The sequence below is a fragment of the Perca fluviatilis genome, chromosome 20 (assembly GCF_010015445.1).
Source record: "Perca fluviatilis chromosome 20, GENO_Pfluv_1.0, whole genome shotgun sequence".
Taxonomy (NCBI): Eukaryota; Metazoa; Chordata; class Actinopteri; order Perciformes; family Percidae; genus Perca; species Perca fluviatilis.
In genome coordinates this window covers 18,970,795-18,988,861 of record NC_053131.1, presented here as the reverse complement: position 1 = coordinate 18,988,861, position 18,067 = coordinate 18,970,795, and the positions used below count along the sequence as shown (strand labels likewise).

General features: G+C 42.4%; 1 protein-coding gene across 2 annotated transcripts in view; it reads left to right on the top strand.

Moving 5' to 3' along the window:
* kidins220a (kinase D-interacting substrate 220a) overlaps positions 1-18,067 on the top strand; it is a 47,422-nt gene that overhangs the window by 14,602 nt on the left and 14,753 nt on the right. For both annotated transcript variants that reach the window (XM_039785816.1, XM_039785815.1), the window contains 7 exons: positions 438-538; positions 645-830; positions 1,016-1,156; positions 3,330-3,567; positions 3,699-3,784; positions 6,608-6,752; positions 7,295-7,457. In XM_039785816.1, the coding sequence (XP_039641750.1) occupies positions 438-538; positions 645-830; positions 1,016-1,156; positions 3,330-3,567; positions 3,699-3,784; positions 6,608-6,752; positions 7,295-7,457 (1,060 nt within the window). The remainder of the gene's footprint in view (positions 1-437; positions 539-644; positions 831-1,015; positions 1,157-3,329; positions 3,568-3,698; positions 3,785-6,607; positions 6,753-7,294; positions 7,458-18,067) is intronic.

Sequence of the window (18,067 nt, the reverse complement as noted above, 5' to 3'; positions counted from 1 at the left end):
TTAAAATATGTATGTGCGCTGTACAGTTTTTGAAAATTTAAAGAAGAGAAATATATTTCTGTTTAATAACACAATAAACCATCCATCCAATCTATCCATCTTCGTCCGCTTATCCAGTAACCAATAAACCAGGTCCCCTTATTCAGGTCTCTGTCAACTGGTGTTTAATCTAATTTTGCATCACCGAAAATGTAGAGAATTCTGTTTAAAGAATGACCCTCTTAGGCATAACATAGTAACTTTCGAAGTTGTAAGTATACCTAGTGCTTAAAATGAACAGTTTAGGCAGTCTTTTCTCTATATACTACATCTGTCCTCAAATCATCTTAATATGTGCGAAAATCGGGTAATTCATGTGCATAGAAAATATTGCTTTTCTTAGTTTTGTAATCTAAATGCTCTCTCACATTATCCTCTAACTTTCTCCCATACCCCAGGTAAGAAGTGGAAGAAAACATGTTGTCTTCCTTCCTTTGTGCTGTTTTCCTTGACACTGGGATGCCTGATCACTGGTATGGCCCTGTTGGCCATCTTTAAGGTGGGTTAGAGCAAATTAAACGGTGAATTTGTGTTTAAACAGTATACCTTCTAACCACTTGGTCACTGGACGCCTTTGTAATCCTTTTTAATGCTTTTATTCCCAGGTGGACCCTGATAACTTGACAGTAAATGCAGTGCTGATAGCCATGGCCAGTGTGGTGGGCCTTGCCTTACTGCTCAACTGTAGGACATGGTGGCAGGTGGCCGACTCCGTCCTCAACTCCCAGAGGAAACGGCTGCACAGTGCTGCCAACAACTTGCATAGACTCAAGAGTGAAGGATTTATGAAGGTAGACTAACACACTTTATTCATTGTACCTAATCAAGGACGAATGCAAATCCTTCGACATCCTGTTGTCATGACTAAAGGGGCATTCCATTTGTCTATGAAGTTATGAAGCTGTAGTTCCTTATCCAATCAATTTCCTTTGTCCTTATTTTGAGCCATTGATTTTCTATCCCTATCTCACACCAGGTTCTGAAGCATGAAGTGGAGCTAATGTCACAAATGGCCAAAACCATTGATGGCTTTACTCAGAACCAGACACGCATGGCTGTCATCATCGACGGACTGGACGCCTGTGAGCAGGACAAAGTTCTGCAGATGCTGGACACGGTGTGTGTTTGCACATGCTTCTATGCGTGGTAACATAAATGATGAGCACAGCTTCCTCTTGACTGATAACAAGATAAAAATGAAGCAATTAGATTTTTTTAACATCTGTCACTTAAGCAAAATTCTAACCATGAAACAGACTATTGTAAAGCTGCTGCCATGTGGCCTCCACTTTCTGTGGGCCTTTCACCTGTGCACACAGATCCCACACATCTCCAGTATTGGGCAGCCATCCTGGTGTTCCCAGCTGTCTCAGCACGCCTCCAAGTTTAGATTCTTCCTCCCAGATGCTGTAATAAAATTTCCTTTAGCCAAATGTTATTATTTGATGGAGTAATCCCAGAGAGGATGGCAACCTCCTGTGTGCTAATGTAATCTTCTCATCTCTGCAAGCACCTCCCAGTCACTCTGAAACCATCTTTTGTTCAGAGATTGAAACACTCTGAAATCAATTTTTTGTAGGTTACACAAATTTTGTCTTTTTTTTTTCTTCCGTTTGTGTACTTTTCCTACCAGATTATAGCCGCTTTCCGACTGGAGGGATTTTTGCAGTTCCTAGAACATAAAATTCCTAGAACCTTTTTTTTTTCTCGTGTTCTGATTGGGCCAATTTGGGGATTTTGAAGTTCCTCTGACCGCAGTTCCTGTAACTCTTTCAGCTCCTACTTCAGGGAAGGGTCTTTTCGCTGTTCCCTTTTTTGCATTGAAACCTAGGTCAACGAGGTTGGGGTTACCGGTACAGACAGACCAACAACGGGACAATTTTAACAATTTTCGCCATCTTATTCATCACTAAATTCCCTTCTGACAACGTTTTAGGCGAGAAATTAACTGTTTAGATTTCGAATATAGGCAGTCTTGGGATAATTGATGCCGAATTGACAATTTGCTTCAAAGTTGTCGGAGTTGAGAAGCTCCATGAAGTGAGGCGACAGCCAGCTAGTGCCTGCCCCTGGCCGCTCATCGCTCGTCATGCTTAGAGACCCCGCTGTAAGCTGGAGGTCTCTCAGACCGGCCTCGTAAATAAGAGGCTTTTAAATCGCCGTTGACGGTTCGTTTGTTTAAATATCACAACACATGTCCATCATAAGATTAACGGGAACCTGTGGTTAACTGCCTTTTTGGAGTTAAACTCCACAAGCATGCCCTGCGGGCTTGACAACCTCGCTGCCCGACGGACACACACACACACACACACAGTCAGAAACACACACACACACGTCCACAGCACAGCAGACAGAGGCGGGGGAGAGAGAGATACCCGTTTCTCTTTGGGAGACTTGTTTAAATTATGACAAATATGATATATATATATATATATATATATGTATATATATATATGTATATATATATATATATATATATGTATGTATGTGTATATATATATATATATATATATATATGTGTATATATATATATATATATATTATATATATATATATATGTGTATATATATATATATATATATATGTGTGTATATGTATATGTGTGTGTTTTCTGATTTCAACGCTATAGATAGACCATTGCCGTGCTTGCATCACTCCCTTACCCCTCCTATAGTCCCTATGGCCACTTGGCCTTTGCGAATGCAAATGGGAAAAACGGTTTTGGGGGAGAGTAGTTAGTAGATCTGCTTAGAAGTGGACTTTTCCTATAACTACGTTCCTGTAACTACTTGGTCGGAAAGCGGCTAATGTGCGTTAAAGATGCAGATCATGTGATGGCGCCTTAGTTTATGGTGCTAACAGCAGCTGTAGGGACAGAGGTTCATCATCTTGTGGGGCAAGGCTGGGGGTGGTGGCCAGGGGTTAACAAACCATGTATGCATAAAGCACAAATCAATGTCCTGTGACACTTAGACAATGTCCCTTAGTTAGAAGAGTGGAAATCCCCAACACCATGTGCTGCGGACAGTAAGCTCTCACAGGAGTCATTAAGTATAGGTACTACAGCTGACTGTTGCCTCTAGCTGTGATGTTGTTGTTGATTGATTAGATTGTAAACTACCCATTTTGACATTAATTAGTGGACATGTTTTTCATGTTTTTCACATGACTGAAACAAATCAGTCAAGTTTGTTCATTTTATAGTTTGAAAAACATTACATGGAATAACACAAAAGGTGGTGAAAGATGTCATTACACAGTAACTTATGGTTCCTTTCTCATTCCAGGTTAGGGTACTTTTCTCCAAAGGCCCTTTTATCTCCATCTTTGCCAGTGACCCCCATATTATCATCAAAGCTATCAACCAAAACCTCAACAGTGTGCTGAGAGACTCCAACATCAACGGACATGACTACATGAGGAACATCGTCCACCTGCCAGTATTCCTCAACAGCAGAGGCCTCAGCACGGCCAAAAAGCTCTGCATGGCAGCCCCCATCAATGGAGAGCCATTGCCTGCTGAAGGTAAAGGATAAGGGCTAATATACAACGTATTGTACAGAATGTGTACACATATATGGAGGATTGCACACAGTTTGGGGCATTAATTGACAAGTTATCGTTCTCTTTGTCTCTTCCTCTCTCTCTCTGTCCAGGATGGCATGAAGACATCGACAGGAGGATGTCTCAGACCAGCCAAGACCAGGCCAAGTTGGGCAGCAAGAACGCCTTAAACCGCAGGGTAACAGCTTTTCAAGTCAAGTGTATTTGTATAGGCCAATATCTCATACAAGCTCTCGAACTAATGAACACATGGAGAACCATGGCATATAGACAAAGACTACGGGAGAGGCAATTCAAAGAGAATGTAGAATATCCATGTGTAGGATTATGGCAAATCCAAATTAGATATACCAACACCAATATATCAAGCACTGTTTATTCTACTTGTCACCCTAAGTAGACACAGTTCACACCCCCACCCTAACCCATGACAATCATAAAAGCCAACATATTGCAGAAAAGGTTTTGATACTAAATTTAAATGGAGACAGATGTAACGTTTATAGAACAATATAAAATCTATTTGTTTTCCCACCACACTTATTCCCGCAACACTCATGTAATCCGGAAATATCATACAGCTGGAAACTAATGCTTGCCGTCTTGACATTAATCAAACAAAATTAAAATGCAATTAGTTCACCATAACGTGACTAGAAAACCTTGGATAAGGGTTAGAGATGCTGCTTAAGAAACCCTCACTGCTCTCTCTTTTTGGCCTCCTCCCTGAAGCGGTGGGGAGGGGGGGAGGCGTTCTGTACAGTCGTGGTGTTGGCAGGCAGTGTGCAGGCCAGAGGACAGAAGGAGACACACAGAGACAAAAAGAGAGGTGCTCGGTGTGCGGCCAAGGTTCCTGGTGTAATTGATGTAATGACTGTTTATCCTTCCTGCTGCGTTGCCACAGCCTAATGACAAGGCCTAGCAGCAGTGGGTCCCTGTGACAAAACACTGGCACCAGGTCTGCTGGCAGGAGGCTAAGTGACTCTGCTGCTGTCGCTGATGCCTTCCTCCCCCCTGCGAGACCTTCCCACTACCCCTTCTTCCTTCCCGCCTCCCTCTCTTGTTTGTTTGTTTGTTTGACATTTGTTTGTACCTCGGGTTTATCTAGTACCCTCAATTATTGGTGTTGGCCCTTCTATTATGGGGCGGCATGCTCTTTTTATTTGCCCTCTGCCACTAGCTAGCTCTTGGCAGGAGGGCCCTCTTTCTACAAGTGGAGATTAAAATGAGGGCAAGAGGGGAAAATGAATTAGTGGCTCTCCATTTTCATGTGGCTTCTCAAGTTGTGGATGACATTAGGAGAATCTCTACCATTTATTTCCATGTATTAAAATTAAATGAATCCCCATTATAAGAAAAAACATTATTACCTGGAACTCTGCATTCAGTTTAAAAAAAAATACAAATAAAGCAAACCACCTTTTTCACAGAATGGTTGAAATGTGTATCAACCATAGACTGTATATAAAATTAGGTATCAGCAAGGAGAGGAAGAACCAGTAGACATAAGCAAATACAGAAACAATCGTCTAAATTAACCAATAAAGCTGTAAAGCTACAGTAAAAATCAATATATATTGGAAAGTCAGCCACACAGGACTGTCTTTATGATGGACCTTTTCAGTTCTGACTGAGTGATGGCCATATGTTTCATCTCTCTGAGAAAGAGGTCATGAGACTGGCGTTACGACTTCAAAGTCAACCAAAAGCCTCGCCTTGGCTCATGACCATGGCAGCTGTTTGATATCATCACAGATGTTCTCTTCTAGATCTGTGTCAACAGCTTGCCTGCTTGTCATGACTGTTGCATTGGACAGTGGCTCTTTGATTTTTATTTTCAGTCACAGGGAATTATACGTTTTGCTTATGAAAAGATAGATGACATAGAAGGGAAGGCGGATGAATCTGATCGTTAGAGTGATAAAATTGCTTTTAATTGGTTTCACTCACGCCCTATTCATAAGGTTAAACTGCAAACCTTTGCTGGATTATCTTTACAGTCAGTAACTGCTGCAAAAGTTGTACCACTGACATGCTAAAATAAAGTAATTTAATTTTGATTGAGAGCAAAATAGACCATAAATGTATAATTGGTTGGTTGGTAACTATTTCCAATATACACTTTTTTATATATTGTTTAAAATGGTCTTTACACCCCGAAAGCAATAAATAACTTATAGGCTCTGAAAAAAGAAGCGAAAAAGATCCGTCATCTGTAGCTGCTGTAATCCTGTAAAAATGCCCACCAATCACTGCCTTGCGGTCCGCTTGGAAAGAACCAATGAAATGTCTCCCTTCCCCGCTGCGAGTAGTCTACCCCTCCTGTGTACAAGCCTGAGCTCAATGCGTGTCGTTGCAGCATTGCTAACATTAGTGATGTTTGTTTTAAACATTCGGTATGATTTTAGGTGTTTGCTTACTGGTGAAAGAGACATGAAGTAAAACTTTCTCTGCTCTGCTCTGAATCAGCGATGTAGCGTTGCTTGTACACGTCTGTGTGTGGGTTGGAGCCCCGAGGGCAGGGGGAGGGGTTAGACGGAGCCCCGAAGAGATGCTACTTTCAAATCTTACTAGCTTTACAACATTACCAACCCTGCCTTTAATACAGTTAAACATGAATAGTGTGCACAGGAAGTCAAGAATATGATAATATGAGGCCATATCCTCCCATCTACATCTAATCTTGACTTTTATCTTATTTTTAAGACTTCCCCGTGTAGTATTTGGCTGGAAATGTCTCCTCTGGCTGTATTGGTTTTACATTTGTGACTGTACAAACAGTGCCTGCTTTCCCAATTTTTTGACACAGGATTTAATTCATAGAGTTCTGATAAAATGGCATTATGATCCTTTTCAAATGTCTGATACATTAAAGTTGCTTTACAACAACAAATGAGAACGTCTTGGAGACATATTAATCTTGCCAAGCCAACTGAATCCAAACATGTAAAATGTGAAATGTGTTTTGTTCTTTCTTTGTTTCCTTGTCTTTTCTGTTAAGGACACATACCGGCGTCGGCAGATGCAGAGGACCGTCACCAGACAGATGTCCTTCGACCTGACCAAGCTGCTGGTGACCGAGGACTGGTTCAGCGACATTAGCCCACAGACCATGAGGCGGCTGCTCAACATTGTTTCTATCACAGGTAAAGAATAAACCATATTCTGCTTTAGCACCACCCTCATCTCGTAATATATTAAAAATTACATTTTGTTTATACAGCGACATCGAAGTGATTTACTTCTAATTAAGCTTATTGAATGGTTCCCATTGGGAAATGTTACTTGAGATGGATTAGGGGAAAAAAACACAAAACAAAGCTCTGATGGGATTTAATTCTAGACCAGCAGGAGTCAACGTGTGATTGTAGAGGCGGGCATTTAAATTAAAAATAGATATTATTTTCAAAATGATGGACACAAATCCCCCAATATATAGACAACACATTATACAAGGGTAACCGAACCGAGCAGCAGTTTGAGGAACAGTTAAACACTAGTTTGATGTTGGCCAGCTTCTGTTAAAGTTTAAACAGCAACCCTCCATAGCAGATTGGTTTGTGAGATGTTTAGGGCAGATTATTAAAGCGATGATCAGGAGGATGCACAATCCTGCAATGCTGGTTTTCTCAGGCAGAGTAGACCAGTGACTTCCAAGGCCACTAATCCTCTGCACCATTGTTTACAGGTCGTCTGTTGCGGGCCAATCAGATCATTTTCAACTGGGATCGTCTGGCATCATGGATCAACCTGACAGAAGAGTGGCCTTACAGAACATCGTGGATCATCCTCTTTTTGGAAGAGTCTGACGGAGTGTCTGACCAGATGGCTCTGAAGACCATCTATGAGAGGTACACACACACACACACACACACACACACACACACACACACACACACACCCTCTTTAGTTGCTTTTCTGATCTGTCTTCTGTTCTGATTTCTGTCTGTACAGGCTTCTTCAATACACCACCTTTCTTTGTTTTATTCTTTTTACCTTCCTTTATTGTCTTTCCATCACTTTCATTCTAACTTGGGGCATGACATTAGCAGAATGAGGCGACCTGTTACATAAGATAAAATGGAACTTATGTATGATGAGTTTAGCGTTGTTGGTAAACCGCTAAACCCCTGCAGAGTTGCTCCTGTGTCCTGACCTTTCTGAGGAGACCAAAAAGCCAAAACAGAATTTAAGAGCTGGAGTCAATGAATTATCACATTTCTTGATGTTCTGTCTTTGAAATACTGAAATAATTACCTTTGACCAGCAGGTGGCAGTAGAGGATCTTTGTTTTCTGTGCGAGCTACATTAGTCCACAGTCACTGCCAATGGCTTTGAGTGCCACATTAATTGGCAACTGACAGACATATTTTGTAATTGATCACAATGCACTTGTTTTGTGTCTCTGTGTGTGTATACAGTATGACTGTCCATGTCTTTGTATGTGTGTGGTCACGGATGCTTTAAGGCGTGCTCACCGCAGACAAGAGGAGGAGACCAACTCAGGCCGAGTCACTGGGTTTGGGTGCTGCTGTGCATCAGTCGATGGCCTTTAAAGGTTGCACTCTGTCACAATACACTAGTGCCTACGACTCCTGCGGCAGGGAAGCGTCACAGGCAGTTACTGTCAGCCAGTCAGCCAGCTAGATTCAGCAGACAACCCTGCCTCCCCCATCTCCAAGGCAAACCACTGCCTCATTAGACCAGGTTTTTGCGGTTTGGTTTTCAGAGGACAAAAGGCAATACCTTTTTTTTACCATTTTTTTATATGGCAGTGAAGTGTTTCATGGGATGTGTACAGTATGAGGGGCGGACAGAGTATGAGGTATTAGATGAAGCATCTTAGTCAGAAGGCTGTAACTGATTATTTTGCTGGATATGACGATCTCTGCCTTTTATTATTGTTAATTTATGTGGAAAAAATATGTCATCACACTTCTCTGTTGTATATCTTTATCATGTTTGAGTATAGTGGACATCCTAAACGAAATGCCCTCACTTTTGCCATAATTATTGTGGAAAATGAAACTGTGAGATATAATTATACACTAGTATAGCCATAAAATTCTGCAGTGTTTCTACATCTCACCAAAGGCCTGGTTTCAAGGGCCTTCACCACAGCATTGCATTGTGCTTACACTGCTCGTTAGACTTAATATAGGCATCATCTTGTTTTTGACCAACGGCCCTGTCTTTCTTCATCTTCCTCCTCACTGGGTGTCTTTCCAAATGGCTGCTCTGTTCTGCAGTGGCCGTCGGAGAAGCGGCCTTAATGATGATGACAGGAAGCCTGAAACAGGCTAAACACAACGCCTTGCCTAGAGGCCTTATCTCTTGCACTAATCTCCCGCTGATAAGACTCAAGCCTCTGTCTGTGTATCTTTTTATGTCCCTCTGCTCCTTTCTTTCCCTTCTTTATGATCTTGGGCTCTTTAGTCCCTGTTTTGTTCTGAATGAGATATTCTGTCTTTTTCCCATAGCGATGGATGAGCACTTGACTGGCCTCTCAGAACCTCAGGCTCCTTCTCCCAACTCTGCTTGAAATGGATAGCTACTTGTCTTTGCTTTCCTTTTTAGCAGTGCATATGAATACGCACACACATATCTCTTCTTATTTGATAGCTTAAATTTAACCAGTGAACCATTTCCTGTAACTTTAGTTAGCATCTTTTTTTTGTTTCATTCTGTTACTGCAACACCAACGTGGTTCAGACCTCATGTCCGTGCTTTGTTTGTGTTTTAATATGAATACATGGGACGACTTGTTGTGCTCAACCATTTTTACACCGCAGAGCTGCACATCCCCTGAGCATTACTAAGTGAATATATTAGTGGTGAAGTGAACGTGGGGGTGAGTCAGCCCCTTATAGGTCAACTGTCGCCCTGCATCTCAGTCACAAAGCAGCATGCTCTTCCTCTCCTTTACTAAGGCTTACTACTGCTCAGTAGGCCACAGTTCACAGAGCATTAGAAATATTATATTTTGTAAACCATAGTCTAATTAAATCATAAAATTAAGGTGGGTCTAAAAAGATATTTTCAGTTTCCATCTCCATCTTTTTAAATGTAAAAATAAAATTCAGGTTTGCCTGTGGTCCTTTGAATTTTTGCTCAGTGTCAAGAGATGGTCTCAGTTTAGACGTTATGCCCTACCTAGCCTACTAAATTGAAAACAAATTGACCCATACACTACTAAACAATGGTAAAATATAGCATGAGTTACATAGAGTGCCTCTTAGTGATGAAGGTGACAACTACTCTCTATGGCATGTACCTGAACTCCTGGAAAAGAGAGAAAAAATAGAAACACTCGCCCACCTTCCCTCATATCTCACACAAACACACGCTTTTAAAACAGCTAAAAGCCATTTTTAGCAACTTGCCTGGCAATAACAGGTTCCATGAAGGGCTGTGAAGTGTCATTGTAGGACAGGGCGTGAAGAGAAATGTGTTGCGCTAATTCCCGTAGCGGGAGTGGGGCCGGTACAGCCTTCCTAATCTGATGGAGAATGTGTAATCGGTTAATAACCTTACACACACAGAAGAGTGTAGCTAAAATGTTTGTCTCACTAGTTCTGCAGGGAAAACTACAAATTACACCTCGAGCAGTGAGCCAGCGTTGCGGTCTGCCCAGCACAGTGAAGCGGAACAGAAAACAAAACAAAAAATGTTTTGGACCGACCCTCATATTTGTCGCTGTCAAATTAACAGTCTAACTCTGTGTTTTGAATGTTTTTTTTTTTTTTTTATCACTAGCAAATTCAATTTGGAGCCTGCAGCCTTGTGACTATCATTTTCAGCTGTATCATTTCTTCCATCTCAGTATCTAGGTCTCTTCTTAGGAGTCAGTTGTTCCTTGTTTAGCTGCCATTAGAGACTTAACGACTATAGCTAACCTAGCTCTCTCCTGCTTCATGGTTATTGCTTTAAAGCAGAACTGCCATTTCCAAGGACTCTTAATGGGCTTCTGTATGTTTATTTCCTTGATGTTGTTTAGACGCATTACATTACAGAAAAGCTTCCACTAAATAGCTAAATGTAGAGTGATTCCAACTAAGTGACTGAGCAAGAACAGTAGTAGTTCCAGGTAGTCTTCCTGGGGGCCGTTGTGTGTGTTGATGTTTTGTGAATTCAATAACGACCACAATTCAGTTCAGTTCAGTTCAGTCACTTTATTATCCCAAATGGGAATCTTGATATGTCAGGAGTGAAAGATAAAAAAGAAACACATTCAAGCAACATACAAATAGAGGCAACAATACAAGATATGAGTACAAAAAAGGTTTCCTGTATGCAATACACACAACACAATTTATCACCACTGGAACAATCTCTAAAAACAAAACAAAAAAGTACTACATTACATGTGCAAATTAAGCTGAGTTATTGCAGATGGGACAACAGAGTTTTTACTCCTGTTGGTCTTGAACTGAGGTACTCTAAATCTGCGACCTGAGGGGAGTATTACAAACTCAGAGTGAAGGGGGTGGTTTGTGCAGTCTAATATAGACCGGGCCTTACGAAGTACTTGCTGGTCAAAGATAACCATCAAGGGGGACTGTGGGAAACCTATCACCTTGCCAGCCACCTTTACAATATGGCTGAGGTGGTTTTTGTCCCTGATGTTCAGGTTACCGTACCAAGCAATCATGGCAAAAGTAAGAACTGATTCAATAAAAGATTTATAAAATAAGGACATAATTTTCCTATCTACCTATCTATCCCAAGGAAGTACAAACGTTGCAGTCCCTTCTTACAGACCGTATCACAATTCACAACAAACGTCAGGTTTTTATCTATGACGGTTTCCAGATACTTGTACTGTTCAACAAATTCAGTTTCAGTTCCCTTAATGAAAGTCTTAGATGGTGGGAGGGATACTTTCCTAAAATCAATGACCATATCCTTGGTTTTTGTGGCATTTAATTGGATAAAGGCCTCATCACACCATTGGACAAACTCACCCACCACTGGCCCATGCTCAGATTCATCTTTACGGAGCAGGCTAATGATGACCGTGTCATCAGCAAACTTCAGAATGTGCCTGTCCCCATGCTGGCTTCTACAGTCATTTCTGTTTTCTAATATTTTATAGGATGAATAATCCACTAACTGAGAAGAAGAATTGGCAGATTAATTGATAAAGTATACGTCAATCCAAGATCAGGGGACATGATCATCAGCTCCTATATCTATGGAAACACCTTCATGGGCTTTTAAAGGACTGTTCATGCAGTCTGTAGGCAAGAGTGTCAGTCAGTGTCTCTAATTATTAGTTTTACATTTTTTGACAGTGGTAATTTGTTTGAAAGTGAAATAGATCTGTGTTTCGTTTGAGGGGTTAACATGTTTGGACCTAATGATGTATGGGGGCGGGTTCAGTCGGCCCCTCAGAGAGTTTATTCCTGGATGCCCAGATCCCATTTTCAGCAATAGAAAAAAAAAGTGTCACTGGTCCACTGAGCAGGTTCCTGCACTGCTCTGACATCTGGTGCCCTGTCTGTGCCAGGATGCCCCCGCCGCACTCAGGAGTGTGTTTCTGGCGCTGCACCTGAATCCTCTGTTCATTACACACACCCACACATGCATACACACAAACTATTGCATATAGACACACTTACTGTACATACACGCATGCACAAATTGTGGCAAAATGCATGTACGCTGTAACTGAAACAAGCACACATACAAACTATTTTCCACTACAAGCATTGAACATATGCATGCACACACCTCAGATCACACATAAAGCTAGTGTTTGTGGTACACATGCAACACACACAAACACCTCTCACTCCAGTGCAAGAGCATATGTCACCCCCAACTCCTCTGATAATCAGTGTAATTAATCAGACCCTAAGATGCAGACTGCATTCAGCACACACACACACACACACACACACACACACACACACACACACACACACACACACACACACACACACACACACACACACACACACACACACACACACACACACACACACACACACACAGTGCAGGGGGCAGAACACAGCAGAGAAATTGTTGTCAGGTAACATTGTAGTGTTTAGAAGTGCTGTTCATTGCATTGTCACTGTGTTTGTCATTATTTGTATGTAAAACAAATCTACAAATCTTGATGTCACAGCTTATGAAAACTATTTATACTATTTTTCTCTTCCCTTCATCCTCTTTTACTCTCTGTTTTGTTGTTCTGACCCTACATTTATCAACCAAACAATCCCCCTCTCAGAGAAGTGGCTAGAGCCAGCTACTTCAAAACTTTTGTTTTCTTACTTTTTTTCACTAATCGCACTCTGAATGAACACATAGCCAGGCAATTCAGTCTTAATTAGAGAGGCTCTTATCCCAAGTACTGAAACATTAAGATGACACTCTTCATTCAGGATTACTTTAATTGGCACAATTATTGTAATTTGGTTGCAATTATGTGCCTGGATAAAAGTGCTGTTCCAAAGCTCATGCGGGTGATTCCCTTTATGTGGAATCCTTTAATAAGCTCCGGCCGCCAAAAAGAAGGCAAGATCCTATTCTTTTCTCATGATGAATACTTTTGAACTTTTCCTGCCCTCAAATGAAAAGTCTTTATTCTTTGCAACGCAACCTATTGTTCATGTGAATACCCGTCGTATTTGTGACACTTTCTGTCATCTAGATGCACGGCAAATGCTCAAAACCCCTAATTTTTTTCCCCTTTCTGTGTCCTCTTCTGAGGGAGCCCATTGTGCCTGTGCTAACTCCCTCCAGGAGGTTTCTCCGTGAAAGATAGAGTAAAACTGGTAATGCCATCGCTCATTGCACTGCCATTTGCCGAGAGGCCTGAAAATGTGTGTGAATCTGTAAAGGCTGGTGTGAATCCACCTATGTCTCAATAGAGTTCTGGCTCCATCACTGATAGGACACCGGCTTTGATTCTACACACCAGTGTGCAGACAAACCCCTGACTGACAAGTAGACAGATAAAGACAGAGACAAAAAAAGGAAGTATGGTAGGTGTGAGATAAAGATGGAGAACAGAGATGGTTGGTATTAGATAAGAAAGGGCATTAAGAGAGACAGAGTGAGAAGAAAAGAGAGTCCAGTCTCAGGAGGTAAAATGGGCTAAAAGAATTAGTGTGTGTTAATACTCTGAAGGATCCGACCAGATACTAGCAGGATTACTGCAACGAGTTTGTCATTGGTGTGTTTGTGTCTCCGATGTATTCAAAGCCTCAGGTGATGCTGCTGCTCCAAGTGAGGTAGTCCAGGTGGTGGACACACACAGATTCATGCATATGTCCCCTGGGTTCCACATGACTGTTTATACAGTAAAACTGGTCCTCTGCTGGTTCCATGTGAGTGTGTGTTTGTGTCGGCCCGGCTAGCATTGTCGTTCTTCCATCCCTCAGGTGTTTGGCGGTAGTGACTCAGACATGAATCAGCCACAGCTAGCTCCACCACCACTCAACCCCCGCTGAGCTGCTCGAAATGTAGAAAAAACAAACAAAAACATTGCAGCCAATGCATTGTGCACAGGTGACACAGGAGGAGGTGTGTGTGTGTGTGTGTGTGTGTGTGTGTGTGCGTGTGGTGCGTGCGCAAGGTGAGTTTTTGATTGTGTGTGTGCGTGCAAGGTGTGTATTTGTGTGAAGAGGCTACCACGTGAGGACGGAAAGAACGTCATGCAGCATTCTTTGTTAGAAAATCCTCAAAGCCCTTTTCATTTCTGCCTGTAAGCCGAGGTTGAAGGATTAGTCTAATTGGTCTGAAACAAGAGAACTACTCTGTTCCCTTTTTTTGTGCAAAGCATAAAGAATCATTTCAAATGCAATAAAAGCCTCCACTACACCTCTGTCTGGCCTCTGCTGTTTAGTCATAGAGACGTCCATCAGTGACCACAAGGTTGAATTAACATTTAAGTGTGACACTGAGATGGATGGAAAGGAGGGCTAAGAAGCAGACAACTGCCTGATATTCTGGTATTTCTGTGGTGTCAAGCATTATCGGTGATATTTCCCCCGCTCTGCTGTCTCTTTGTGCCGGAACTGTGGAAGGTGGGGGGCTGATTATAAATAGCAGGCAGGGTTGCAAGAGGGTCAGCGCTGACCTTTAAGTGGACAACGAGATTTGCCACTCAGCCGCCGCAGGAGCCACGGGCACACTTGATAGTTACACATACACACACACACACACACACACACTCAAATGTACACACACATACACACACACACACGGATGTACATACTCTCACACACACACACACACACACACACACACACACACACACACACACACACACATAAAAACACACACACACACATTTGGGCCTTAACTAACGTTCATATCCTGGCCCTTCAAAAGTCAATGGAGGTCAGGCCCTTTTAGGGTGTGTGTGTGTGTGTGTGTGTGTGTGTGTGTGTGTGTGTGTGTGTGTGTGTGTGTGTGTGTGTGTGTAGAAACCACACTGAAATAGCAAAGAACGACTAGGCGAGCGAGCATGCCCAAAGAGGGCCGTTTAAAGATTGAGCCTATCCAGCCTATATTCAGAGGGATCACAAGTGTCCTTTTCTTCCCCATCTTTGCTTTCAAAGCAGCTTTTAATTTGGCATGTGATCATGCTTCCAACCACTGTACAGCTCAAGCATTTATTTATCAGATTTGTCTGCTGAGGTCTCTCGAGCAATGTGCTTCAGAAAGTTCTTAATTATCAGGCAAGGCTTTTCCTCACTGCAGCAAACTCAGACACAAATCGCAGTAGAGAAGCTTTTTGTAATAATCAGTTTTACTATATAACATACTCTCTCTGTCTAGCTCTTTCTCTTACATTCTCTCACATGCGCTCCTTGACATTCTTTTATCCCTCGCTCATCTTATTTCTGATGCACACATCCTACTCTGTGAAGTTAATCAAAGGATTACTGGTTCAGCCTGAGTATCCCAAGCTTTATTTGTCACATTCATCCCTCACTATGGATTTTATCTGCAGACTTATTCCAGATGTATTCTGATCCTATCTGCTGCAAAAGAGCACATTTGTATTTACTTTTGCTGTCCACCCCACTTAACTTAATACCATACTGCCCTTAATACCATCAACTGACCATTTCAGCTATCAAACAACCAAATGCACTGATATGAAGTTCGTGGTGCAATTAGTGTCACAATGACCGAACTTTACCATGGCCCTAAGATGCTCCAAACTCTCCTCTGTCAGCAAGCTGAGGTTTTGCTATTTGTCAAGAATGAGGCCTTAGTTACTCAAAGTGGAGAGTTCAGTTAAGGTTTTTGGGGTCTGGAACAAGGAGGCTTCGTTTGAGCGCTACACATGAGTTTAATCAGCATTTCAGGGAACCACTGAGTCCTGAGCCCGTCTGAAAAGAAAGTCAGCTTGCTCCTAAGCAGTTTGGTTTTTATCAGCCTGGTGTGTTTCCCATTAGCCTGCTTGTCTCTGTGGTTTGCTTTGGGATGCACAGGTCCAGTTTAGTACAAGAGAATTTCAATTATTGGACTAAACTTTGCCACGAATGTATATGGAAAGCAGACGCTGCCACAAGATGTGTGTTGGCACTGCCAAGACAAGGAAGCAAGAAAGGGAGAAAGTTAGAATCAGAGAGGCAAGCAGAGACGGAGGGTGTCCACATTACTTGAAGCATTTGATTCAAATCAAGGAAATACTTCTGGATTTTAAGGAGACAAAGAACATGGCGTCATCTAAAGTGAAACCATATTTTGTTCTCCCCCTCTGCCTCTGGGGTGGTGGAGGCTTTGGCAGCTTCAACCGTAACAATAACCTCTCTCAGCATTGATGCTGCAAGTCCACGTGCCAGCTTGCTGGTCTATCCGCCTATCCACTGTTTTCCCAGAGAGGGCCCCGCTGGGTTCATCCACACGCTTGGCAGACACTGTGCCAGCGACTCTGACCAGGAGAAGAATGTGCCGGACCCAGGCCTGGTTAACTTCTTCACCCACTGTTGTACTGGTCACACAGTGTCTGACATCGGAACCCTTGAGCTTCTCAAACACAATGTGCACAGGCGTTTGTCTGTTCTGCAGGCATCTCTCTCTGTCTTTGGGCCCCTTTATGGAAATGTTTGGCAGCAAGACCACCTCTTTGTGGCGTGTGTGTGCATGTCGCCCATAAGCACAGAGGGCAGCTGTAAAGCAAAGTCAAGTGGCACATTCATACATTCAGCGCCCAAATAGCGGATGGAAGGGATAGAGAGATGAATTCTGCTCATTCCTGTCAGCTGCAGCGTGTGGGAGGTTGAGAGGAGAAGAAAGGCTACGCTCCAGTCAGCTTTGGGACCTATTAGCATTTGGATAAGCTCAGAAAGCTCCCAGTGGCCACGCCACACAGAGTGGTTGGGCCTAAGCGCCTGCGCTGCTGCAGCTATAAGCTGGGTCCTGTCAATGGACCCATTGTGCCGGAACGACTGCCGGGCTGCCCGACAGCCTTTATCACACTCATCCCTGGTCTGATGAAAGTAGCACGCCGGTTTCCTTGGCGCTCCAACCCGAGCATCCATCTTGTCATTTGGCAACTGATTGCTGATAAGAATGGCTTTGTTCATTTTGTCTGTATCGTCTGTTCACTGTGAGGATGACTAAGTCTAAAGTGATTTGTGTCAATTGCTTAATGCTAAGGGCAACAACTCAAAGGATGCAAAGGATGTCATTTAAACCTCATTGACAAACTACTGTTATCATTCAATCGGTACTGGCTCATCATCATATGTCTGTTCATCTGTATTCCAGTAATTCTCTTTCTTCCTTCCTTTTTGCTTTTCCATAATTCTCCTTATCAATCATCTGTTGATGGTTGGTGCTCTCTGATCTTTACCAATGATCTTACAGGGCCAGTGTTCAAGTGTGAGCACCACGTTGTGTCTCTGGCCAGCCACTCCAGCAGACATGTCTGTCCAGTCAGCTGGGAACCTCAGGAATGGACCTCTTTCTCTCTCACTCTACCCTTTTTTTCTTTCCATCTGTCTGGGTGTAACTCAGTGATGGATGTCCTTGATTTATTCTTCGCACCAGCTCCCGGTTGTCTTTGGAAGATGCAGCTGTTTGTGCTACTGCATGTTGCACGACAGCAGGCCAGAGCAAACATGCAGGTCATCAACATATATGCGATTGTAGCTCACTTCTTGGATGCCATTGTTGTTGGGCCATTTGTATGTAGGGCATGTCTCAATTCCAAAGGTACTCTGATAATAAAGCAAGATGGATGAGTTCTTGAAGTATTTAGAATAAAATAAATGTATGAAATAAAGAATCTGAAGTAGCCAAAATCACCACAACTAGATTAGTCGATTTTCATTATTATTGTCCATTATCAGTTATGGCACACCATTGATTTAAATGGTCCTATAAAAAGACTCAAGATTCATTACAAAATCTTTGGAGGGTGTTCTCTTTATAGCAAAAAGGAAGTGCTGTGTGTGTGTGTGTGTGTGTGTGTGTGTGTGTGTGTGTGTGT